The following is a 12,454-nucleotide window of genomic DNA, read 5'->3' on the forward strand; positions in this document are numbered from 1 at the left end:
GTCCACCAATGTTTTCACCCACTTAAAAAATATGCACTGAGTAAAAGAAATTAAATATTGTTTGCCATCAAAGGGGGACACAAACTGGGGTCCACCAATGGCCTGGGATTATTATTTTATTAAAAATATCCTGCAAGTTATTTGTCCAAAAAGTCTATCCTGGGTTACAGCTTATATTTCACTGGGTCGCATGCTAAATTACAAAAAGGTCCACCAATGTTGATGAACACGAGTGCGTGAATAAGAAAATGGCAGGTGAGGATAACCAGTGGGGGCAGGTGGTCGTGAATAGTGAACGTCAATGGAGTGTACAAGTGAGCCTCACCGATGGTGATTGTTGAAATTGGGGCAAAATTTAGGTTAGGTTATGAAATTGGGGATTTGGGAGTGTGGAGAGGGATTCGGGGATTCACAAACGAAGAAGAAAGCTGCGGTTTCTTGGGTTAGGGTTTCGCGCGCACAGGGATTTTGGGGTGAGAACAATGACGCCGGAAGGGGATAGGGTGCGGGAGGGGATTTGTGGAGCGGTAAGGGATTTGGGAGTGTGGAGCAGAACTATGTGTGGTGCGGGGAAGGGGACTGGCCTCTCCTTTCAGTGTTCAGTGTCAGTGGCCAGATTTGGGGAGAGTGGAGAAGCGGTGGAGCGGTGGTGTGTGAGGAGTGGGAAAAGGCTGTGACAACACGCGCTTGGCAGGGAAATGTTGTCTCTGAATGCCAATTTTATTTTTCTGTTCAAAAATAAAAAAATTAAATCCAAATACTGCTGCCACGTCAGGTGGTCAAGAAAGTGGTAAAAATTGGGTGTCATTGTATCATTACTCAAACCAAAATACATAAAATTGAAGTTAGAAGAGAGTTAAAATAAATTTAAGAATGAAATGTTTTATATTTTAATAAAATATATTTTAATTTTATTTCAAAATTATTTATAATTTATTGTAATTAATTTTATTTAACTTGTTTATGTATTTAATAAAATTCATATGTTTAATATTTATGGAAATATTTATTTCATTATTTTTTAATTTTGTAATTATTTTAAAATATTTGATGTTGTAAATAAATTTAATTCATCTAAATTCAATAAATTATTATATTTTAAAGTTTGTAAAGTTCAGACTTTTTTAAGTATTTATGATATTTATCTTTAAAAAATTATATATCAGTAATTTTAGAAGATATTTTTTATTAATAAATTTCTTAAATTTATAATAATACTTTTTTATTGATTTTGATCGTATATATTTTTATCAAGAATATATATTATTTAATATTTAAATGTTCTCCTAAATATGATAAGTGATAATCAACATTATCTTAAATAATTATTATTTATATATTCTCTAGTATTCATATATGTGCACATATATTCAAACAATAATGAGCATTCATATGTATTTTTTAATTCAACAATCTTTTTTATTTTTATAAATTTGTTTATGACGTCTTTTTATAACGAAATGAAAGTCTCTTTTTTTTTTCTTTTAAAGTTTTGAAGAATTTGATTTATAACTTTATATAAAATAAAAAGTTATAATATAAATTATTATTAAAAATAATTATATAAAAATGAGTAAAAAATAATAAAATTTGATTTTGATTATGAAAAATAGATTCGATAGTGAACTCTTACTATATTAAGATTTTAAATTTCTTTTTTTTTAAAATAAATACTTAAATTTCAATTTTTTCATAAGTAAAATTTATTTTAAAATTAATTATGCAGTTAATCTTGAAATAGAAACTTATTAATATTCAAATAACTTATTTATATAATAAAAAAAATATGAGAATATTGTATTTAAAAATATTAAATTAAAATATTTTTAATAAAAGAACTAATTATAATTTAATAAGGGAAGGAAAGACGAGTATGCATTGGCGCCGAAAGCGGGCCACAACAAAGAAGATGAAAAGACTGCAACTTTTTACTTTAAAATGATTTTACTCAATGAAAACATAACATTTATAATTATAAGTAATAAATAAAATTATCTATATATGTATGATAAAAAAAAATTATATTTAAATTTTTAATGAGAGTCGACATCATTTATTAAATGTCGTAATAACAGTATATTTTTTTACTTGTAGTTGTGGCGATATACAGTGAAATAGGATTTACATACATTTTAATAAGTTTTTAAATGATTTTTTATTTAAAAAGTTTTTTAGGAAAACTCGTTGTTAAATATAGACTTGGAAGAATGGATATAGGAAATAAAAGTGAAAGTGAAATTGTTGCAATTAAGAGAAAGATTGTAAAAAAAAAAATATAAAGTATTTAAAAGAAGAGTTTATAAAAATTAATGAATAATGTAATATATTTGATATATTAAAAAATATTTTAATTAATAAAAATAGGATAATTTGTTTTTTTTCTATTTTTATTATTATTATTATTATTTATTATTTTATATTATTATTCTTTATATTATTTTCATTACTATTTTATAATTCTATTATTACTATATTTATATATATAATGATTATTTATTATATTTAATATATTATAATATTTTATTTATTTATATTTGTTGTTATCATGAAATTAAACTTATTCAACTGTAAACAACTATGTAAGGAGAAAACCGTCATTGTAACGTATTCCATCTCAACTATTCTAATTTACAAAGAAAGTTAACATTCAAATATTTGTTTCGCTTTTTTGTTTTTAATTATTTTTTTGTTAATCGATTTTTGTATCTCTCGCAAATATTTTATTTGAAATAAACACACGGTTAAAGATGATATTTTTTTTTCTTGTTATATACATCATTATTATTCTAACATATAAATGTGAGTTTGATATATTGTTATAATTTTTTTAAGAAGTAACTAGAAGAAGTTTGATAAAAAGAAATTGTATTAAAAATATAATATTATTTTTCACCCAAATTCTTGAATAATAAATTTATAAATATTTCCATCTATATATTATTATTTTTATTCATTTTCAATTGACATTAAACTTCTAAATCCTCTTAAACATAAAATGGAGAGTTTCAGATCATTTAGTTCAAAAACTTCTTAACAATAACTTTAACATTAAAAACTAAACCCAGATAATAATACAAAATACCATATCCTTTTATTTTTATTTTTTTTTCATGTTTCAAATAATTGACATCCAAAATTTTATACACAGTTATCCTGCTAAAATATGTTAGATCAAATAAATATAAAATTCATTTAACTATAATTGCATAATATATTAGATATTAAAGTGGGTTAACTTAATTTAAACGAGTGAGTTCGTTATTACATATTGAGCTAAAAATATCAACCTAATCTACTTCGTCTATTCATAAGCCAAAACTTTGTAATAAAACAAATTATCTTATTTAGGAATGTTTTGTTTTTATAAATAATTTTATTTATTTATTTATTTATAGTAAGATAAAAATTATTGACTTAATTATTTTTTATAACGGTGAAATTAAAATATTTATCTAATTTTTCAAATATTATTGTAAGACAATAGTTAAAAATTAAAATATTAATGTATATATAAATTGATACAAAAATAAAATAAATACATTTTTGAACAATAATTTAGTATTTAAAAGATGAAATTGTATATTTACCTCTGTTTGATAATAAGCCTATTTCTGATTATAAATCTTTTATCTGATATTATAACCACTTATACTACATTTACAGGGTCTTACAAAAAGTTGTGTATTTTTATTTAAAAATTGACAATGCTATACATATTAGGTTGTTCCTTAAATAAGAGATATAAAATTAATATTACAAAGAAAGTACTAATGCACCTCTATACATCACCATAAAGTAATACAATATAAAAGGAATGATCTAATATATTTTTATTGAAGAAGAATTTCATATAAAAATTTGATATAATATAATTATAATAGTTATAAGTGCTATAATTTGTTATTAGAAAAGTTGTTCATATTGAGTGTTGTAATCATGAAATAAATGTATTCATTCACATCAAAATTATTTTCTTATTCTTCTTTTTATTATTCTTTTTTCTTTAGTATTATGATCACCCTTCTAACATTTATTGTATTAATATCATTGAAAATACAAATTCATTATTTATCTCATTTTGAAAGCAATTATTTATATAAATTGTTTGATGTTAAACAACATTAATTAACACAACTTGTCTTTAAAATACTCTATGCTCATCTTTTCCAACAAGAAGAAGTACATGTTAAACTAAGTACACAAATAACAAACATTTAAGCTTTGAATGTTGATCTTCATAAGACTCTCAACAAGGTTTTTTCCCAATCGTCTTAATAGTTAAAGAGTTACCAAACAATTTTTCTTGGTTTTTGAGATCTCTCCAATGAGAAATCAATCAACCATTATTCCTCTAGGTCAGCCACTATCTTTTGTATACACTGTAGTATGTCAATTTTAACTTTTGTTTTCAGCTTTAAAATCGAAAAAATAATGCAATTCAAAATTTATATAATAATATGCAACATGTAAAGACCTATAGAGTTGATTGTCCTATCTCCTATCAATAATATTCCACGTGTCTTCATAACTAAAAATACAATTAAACAAATGTTCTATTATTTTAAAATATAAAATATAAAGATAAAACAAAATTTTAATTTGAAGATTAGTAAATTGCCAACCTTTTTCTTATCAGACTCTTTTTGTATATTTTCTTTATCCTGATCCATTGACTCGTAGATGAAATTCATAATTGATTTTTGATCCAAATCTATCATTTTAAGCCGTTGCATTATAGGAAATGACCCTTCAAAGATATATGACAATATTTTTCCAATATAGTTCTTCCTTTTTCTCATTAATGACTCACCTGCTATTTTATAACTGGACAACATTCTCCTCACCAATTTCTTAAAAAATGTCATCCAACTTTTTAGAAAATTTTATCAGCTTTTTTTAAATATAAGATGCATCAATAAATTTCAAAAAAGGTTTCCTTTGGACGGTTAACTAAGAAGTTTAAAATAGCCATTCCAATTTTGTCAATCCACCCATTAGTCATTATTATGCAACTCGTTTTATTCCATGCAGTCCTATGAACCTCCAAAGCATCTTTTGTTGCCTTAATTTCTTCCTTCAAATACTTTACTCTAATTTCATGGTATTGCCCTAATTTGAAACTGAATCAATCATTTTCCTAAATGTTTTGCTTGTTGCCACATTAAACGGTATGGCATTTTCAAAGAAAAAGTTTTCTACATTTCTACAAGTACTTTCTCTTTTCTCTTTTATCCTTTTTGAACATTTGATTGATTGTAACGTGAGGACGTATTCCTCTCTTCTTAAAAATATTTTTACTATTGCTCACGTCCTTTTTTTCAACCTTTTTTTTCAGTCTCTACATCATTATCATTATCCTCGATATCAAACCTTGGTCTTTTCATTATCTTTGTTGCAAGCCCATAACAACTTCAAACATTTATTTTTGACTCCATCCGTCAAACTTTTGCAAGCAATTACATCCCTTTGAGTTCCCGCCAAGTGGCGCTTCAAGCGATAAACCCCTCCTATTATAATATTTTGGCAAAATTTGCACTAAATTCATTTTTTACTACTTTTTAGAGTGATCATTTAGTAAGTTGTCAGCGACACCATAAAGGGTAGAAGCATCGTAAACCATTGTAATGTTAACCATACGTATGCCTCTTGTTTTGTAGAATGAATATATAAATGTAAAAAAGAGGATACACAAAGAAAACGACAAAGATACCGATGGAAGAGATAAAAAGAGTGTGCAGGTACCTTTAGTGTAAGTGTTGTGTCGACGAACAAGGAGTGTGCAGATAACTTTAGTATGTGAATCTTTTCAGGAAAATAAACGAGAAGCAAAAGAAAATATGGTAGAATTTTACTCCTTGAGTGCCACTAAATAAGTAATGTTTTATCTAAAAAAATAATCATTGGATGCAAGCGAAGATTAATCCAACTTTACCCTCTAAAATTTTAAAAATATTTAAAAATAATTAACGTAATCAAATATGAGAATACAAACAAAATTAAAATAAAATAACAGACGAAAGATAATCATAATAACTTATTATTGTATATATTAAAATTTAATAAATTGAATACATAATACCAAAAAAATTTAATGAAAAAAACACATAAAAAAAGTGACACAAATAACATTAATATATTTTGTTTTATAAAAAAATAATAAATAACAACATTATTATGTTTTTATACGAGAATTAATAAATACTTACAATCAATAAAGAAGGGTGTTAACAAATGCCTGGATAATGGTTAAGGAATAAATATTATGTGTTGGATTTATATTCTTACATTGAAAACTGGAATAATTTTATTAATTAAAATAATATAAATGCATATAACTAATTTTATGAAAACAAAAATATCCTTTAAAATATGTAAACAATAAAAAAATATTTTGGAAATTCAATTAAATTTCAAATCAACATTTTAATTACTTTTTTTGTAATTTTTTTAGTTATTTAATACTATTTTTTGTTAATTTTTCTATTAATTTAAACTTTTTATGTTTAATTATATTTTAAGTTTTAATAACATTAAAATATAGTTATTTTATTATTTAATTATTTTTAAACTTTTATCGGTAAATATTAAATAAAATATTATAACAACTATATAATACTTATGAATATTCTTATTTTTTAAATAAAGAAGAATGTTAACTCGTGTCCTTTAAGACACTCATTAAAGAATTATTAATGTTCATTGGTAATATTATTTTTACATTGAAAACTGAAATAATTAAATATATTAATTAAAATAGTATAAATGCATATTGCAAATTGTTTAAAGATAAAAATACCTTTTTAATTTTTAGACAATAATTTTTTATACAAAATACGGACTTTAAAATTTTTAAAGTCTCTACTCAAATTAATACTTTAATTATTATTTTTTTATAATTTTAGATGTTGAACACTATTTTTTTATGAGATTTTTTTGTTAATTTAATATTTTTTATGTTTAATTATATTTAATTTTTAACAACATTAAAATATATTTATTTTATTATTTAATTTTTTTTAATTATTATTGATGAGTATTAAATAAAGTATTAAACATATGAAACACTTAATTATAAATTTTATGTTTATTAATTATACGATAATGAGTTAATATTCTCCTATTTTTTTATTACATACAATTAAAATCATTGATTAGAAGGACCGACCATTATGGTTAAATTTATTGTTTCCATCAATTATCCATGTTACTTTAAATATAATTTTCTACTAAAATGTTAATATTTATAAAATAAATATATATTTTAATTACAAGAGATAATAACAAAATAGAAAAATTATAAAGACAATAATCGTATCTATCATCTTCTTTTTGTACAGTATTTGTTAATAAAATTTGACCTAATTACAAGATAGAATTAGGTTAATGTTTTTGAACTTACCAAGTTTTGGTTCAGTTTTAGATATTTCATCCACCTTCGATTATTTGGATCCTGACGAAGGTAAATAATCATTTTAGTTTATTTTTATCTGTGTGATGACGTGGAAAATGGCAAACAAAATATCAATTTCAACGTGTGGGCCCAAGAGACGCACGGCGCTGCTAAGTAAGCACCACGTATAAAAGCGTAGCATTGTATTTTCGTCGTTCATTCTCACAGTCACTTACTCTTCTCTTACCGTTTTGTTTGATTCGATTACAATGGCGTCCGAAGGCATTCTTCTCGGCATGGGAAACCCTCTCCTCGACATCTCCGCCACCGTCGACCCTGAGTTCTTGAAAAAGTATATACTCTCGCCACCTTTCTCTTTTGCATGCCGTTATTTAACGATTAACCTCGTTTCACCGTCGTTGTTTTTAATTTCCTGAGATAACGATTAACCTCGTTTCTTGGATGGTGAAACGACGTCGTAAGTCGTGTGGTTTGCTTCTGAATGTTCTTTCTTTTGTTTTTCTGTGACATGACAGGTACTCTCTGACCTTGAACAATGCGATTCTTGCGCATGACAAGCACAAACCTATGTAAGGATTTCTCTGTTTAAGCAGCGCTGTGTTTTTCTTCTCTGTTGTGTTGATTATTGGTCTTGTTCGTCCTGTAACGCCGTCGTTTTGCTTGGTTGAGTTTTGCGGTTTGTTGATTTGCTTTGGTGACTGAGGTTTTTTATCATTGGAACGTCGAATTTTGTGTCCTTGCAAGCACTGCAGTCCTTTACACTTTGGAGCGTGATGTTGTATGACTTTTGAATGTGTTCTTTGGGATATCAGAAACGTGCTAGTTTGATACGGTTCTTGGTTTGCGTGGGCTTATTCTTATTTGGACAAAACTTAGATACAGATATATGGTCAATAGTTGCTTTGGTGATTCTTATTTTTTTTTTAAATTAGAATTAAAGATTTACTTTAACAACCAGGCTAAAGATCTGCATTCAAAGATTTACGGTGAAATTTCAACTTTAATTGAAATACAACGCAAGAAAATGTTTACAGAACTGGATCAAAGTTTTATATCAACTATTGAAGGAATACTCAGAATCTGGCTTATCTTCCCTTAGATACATGGTAATTGATATCAGTGTGTGTATTTTTGCATGATTGTAAAGTAAAGACTTGTTGCAATAGTGCATGGGGTATTCAGCCTCATATTTTAATAAGATTTTGGATCTTTCTCTGCTGATCTTTAATTGCAGATTCTTTTATGATTACTTGTTAAAAGATATCTTTTTAGTTCATTTGATAAGATGCTCCATTTCAGATATGAAGAATTGGTTGAGAAATATGACGTGGAGTACATTTCTGGAGGTATTTCACTAGATCTGGAATATTGGATAATATCTTAATATTTAATGTCAAAAGCGAATTCAATAAAAGAAAGAAAGAAAGCGATTAGCAGTGGAAAAACATAATTGGTAATGACTGTTGCTACAATTTGTTTTTTGTGCCGGCAGGTTCTACTCAGAATTCAATCAAGGTTGCTCAGGTATGTATTTGTATAGTTAGTTAGTAATAATCTGGATGTGCAGTAGCTTTGGTTAAAGTAATTTACCATTACTTCTTCTTGTAGTGGATGCTCCAAGTTCCTGGTGCAACAAGTTTCATGGGTGGCATTGGAAAGGATAAGTTTGGGGAAGAGATGAAGAAGAGCTCAAAGCTTGCTGGTGTAAATGTAGGTTTAATCACTCATTTTCTCCTTTCATTGGCATGTGCTTCTCTGTACTGGCTTAACAATTATCTTATTTTTCATTCACCAGGTTCACTATCATGAAGATGAATCCACACCTACTGGAACTTGTGCTGTTTGTATAATTGGTGGCGAAAGGTCAGACAATCAAAATTTTCTGTACCTTTTGCTTCAGTGTTTTTTATAATTGAAATTATTTTATGCCGTTTATAAATAAAGTATATCCTTCGGCCTGACTTCTACTTGATTGCAAATTTTTGGAAGCCTTACATTTTGATCGCCTCTGAATACAGGTCGCTTGTTGCAAACTTAGCAGCTGCAAATTGCTACAGGTCTGAGCATTTGAAGAAACCAGAAAATTGGGCACTAGGTACTTTGTTGTTGGTCTATGCAGGCACTTTTTTTTTCTTCTTTAAGTTCTTCATGCCTGAGTAATTCAAACTTCGGTTGACTGACATATTTTGCTGTGCAAATTTCCCTCACACAGTAGAAAAGGCCAAATATATTTATATTGCTGGCTTTTTCCTCACTGTATCACCAGATTCTATCCTGTTAGTTGCTGAGCATGCTGCTGCAAATAACAAGGTGAAATATGATTGAAAATTTTGTTTTTTTCTTTTGAAGGAGGTTTCCGATTCTTAATTTTATTTATGTATGCAGATCTTCTCGATGAACCTTTCGGCCCCTTTCATCTGTGAGTTATTCAGGGAGAGACTGGAGAAAGCTCTACCGTAAGGATTCATCTCGGATAAATTAAAATGATTGAAATTTTACATATTTGTTCTTAAGGATGTCCATTATGTGATTCAGGTATACAGATTTTGTTTTTGGAAATGAGATTGAAGCAAAAATATTTTCTAAAATTCAAGGCTGGGAGGTAACCCTTGTATATCAGATCTTTAGAGAAGTTGTGGTTTTGGACGTAGAATGTTAAACCATTACATTTATTGGTCTTTTTTTTTTTTTCTAGACTGAAAATGTCGAGGAGATAGCTCTAAAGATTTCGCAGTGGCCAAAGGTATCAGGAAAGCATAGAAGGATAACAGTTATCACACAGGGTGCGGATCCTGTATGTGTTGCTCAGGATGGGCAGGTGAAAATGTTTCCCGTGGAACTTTTGCCTAAAGAGAAACTAGTTGACACAAACGGAGCAGGTACTGTGCTACTGCTTTTAGGAGTTCAAATGCGGTTATGTTATCCGCCTATCACAATGAAACTGATCATGTTTCATCCCTTTTATTTTCTCTGTAGGAGATGCATTTGTTGGAGGATTTCTTTCACAATTGGTTCAGGAGAAGCCCATTGAAGAATGTGTGAGAGCTGGCTCTTATGCAGCAAACGTTATCATCCAAAGATCTGGCTGCACTTATCCAGAGAAGCCTGATTTCCATTGAGTGGTTTCTCCCGGTTGTGTTGTTGCCTTTATGAACTTTTGATTGTCATCAGGAAACATTTTGTTGTATTGTGATAGTTGCTGTTAACTGATTTTTTATTTTTCATCCCGAACTACTAGGGTAAACGAGGAAAAGTTTCACCGGAGAATTGAACTTTTTATATGGTAATCTTATTTTTGCCAAGTTTCTTACAAAGTCTTTTTTTAATTAGATATTTGTTCTAGCCAGAACGTAAAAATTTGATCAGTTTGAGCATGATTAGATATTTATGGGTATTGTTTAAACTCGTCCTGTTTTAATGAAGAATTCTCATATTGATTGGGTATGAGTATAAAAAATTTCTAACTTTTTAATTAGGTATGAGATGTATATATTTGTCCATGTACCTGTCATAATACTTGTTTCTACCATATTTTTATCCCATTTAAATTATTAAAATATTTATATTTAATTATGTAACATTATATATATATATATATATATATATATTTTATTTCTCCTAATTGTTTGGTTTTGGTTTGTCATTTGTATTTTCAATATATTTTTTATCTTATCATAATCTTTATGTAATTATGAAATTATGTTCATATAGTGTATGTTAATTAAATATTTTTTATGTTTCATATTTGAATATTTTTATTTATTATATATTTTTCTTTCACACGATAATATTTAACCCTTTTAATTTAAGTGTTTAATAACGTAAATCTTTCATTTATCTTCTTATTCTATTGTTATTAATTTTTGTTTCATTTGAATAACTCTTTTTGTTTTGCTAAAACAATTTTTTGTTATATTTCAACCATTGACTTGATATTTGAAAAGGTTTTATTAAATCTCTAAGAAATTTTTCATTTTATCATACTCTTAATTATACATTTGTTTTGTGTTGTGCAATTTCATTCAATAGTCTCTCAAATTGTTTTAAAGATACATATTTGATAATTTTTTTATATTTTTATTTGTTATTTATTTTTATCATGTAGAATACTATTTTGATATATTTTATATACTTATTTTTTATTTTCTAATTTATTATCAATCATACTATAATTTTGTTATTATAATTGTACAAATAAATTTTATTTATTATAATATAAAAATGTAATATAATTGCCATGAATTTTTTTTTATTAGCATCCAACATATATTGAAGTTCAAAATATACAATATCTATTTTAAAATATTATTATTATTATTATTTTAATATTTATTCTTTGTGTAATTTTAATCAAGTGGTATATTATAACTTCTATTAGTGTATAAAAAAATATTTATTAGAATTTAAAAAATTGAAATAAACTGACATTTAAAATATATTTTAATTTGAATATTTATTTAATTTTTATATTTTTTAAAAATATTTTAAAATTTTATCAAATAGATTCTATTAATGTTTGCAAATTTAATAAATGTTTTAGTTTTGATAAAATTTTATTTGGTATTCTAACTTAAGAAGTATACACTTATGATTTCTTTCTAAATAATTGATACCAAATAAACAACTCCCTCTTAATATTAAATATTTGATAATATTATGTTTTATTTACTATTTTTTTTATTTTATAAAAATTAATTAATATTGAAACACTAAAAAAATGGATACGATAATATACTCATTATTCGGTGGGGATGTGGATGAGATAAAAGTTTTATATTCATTATTTTTGGGTGTGGGTATAAGTATGAGGATGAATTTTTTCTATGGGGTTGCATATGAGATAGGGAAACCCATAAACCCACTTAGTTGCCATCCCTATATATGATCCCCTATCTCTCTTCTCATGTGCTCCTGTTTATTCTACTTTTTATGTCTCCTCGACTTCTTTGCTCCCTTAATGCTCCTCTAGTGCACACGTTTAATGCCTTTTATTCACTCATTTTAATGCCTTTTTATTGCACTCCTCTACCTCCTATTATCTGT

General features: G+C 26.4%; 1 protein-coding gene across 1 annotated transcript; it reads left to right on the forward strand.

Moving 5' to 3' along the window:
• Positions 1-7,605: 7,605 nt before the first annotated feature.
• Positions 7,606-10,716, forward strand: LOC114180669 (adenosine kinase 2-like). The gene is made up of 12 exons (XM_028066972.1): positions 7,606-7,742; positions 7,927-7,980; positions 8,711-8,757; positions 8,904-8,935; positions 9,020-9,121; positions 9,207-9,274; positions 9,430-9,506; positions 9,624-9,721; positions 9,797-9,867; positions 9,947-10,013; positions 10,107-10,290; positions 10,388-10,716. Exons 1-12 carry the CDS (start codon positions 7,660-7,662, stop codon positions 10,528-10,530), a joined length of 1,026 nt encoding a protein of 341 aa, XP_027922773.1. The 5' UTR covers positions 7,606-7,659; the 3' UTR covers positions 10,531-10,716.
• Positions 10,717-12,454: the final 1,738 nt, after the last annotated feature.

This window comes from Vigna unguiculata, chromosome 1, assembly GCF_004118075.2.
Source record: "Vigna unguiculata cultivar IT97K-499-35 chromosome 1, ASM411807v1, whole genome shotgun sequence".
Classification (NCBI taxonomy): domain Eukaryota; kingdom Viridiplantae; phylum Streptophyta; class Magnoliopsida; order Fabales; family Fabaceae; genus Vigna; species Vigna unguiculata.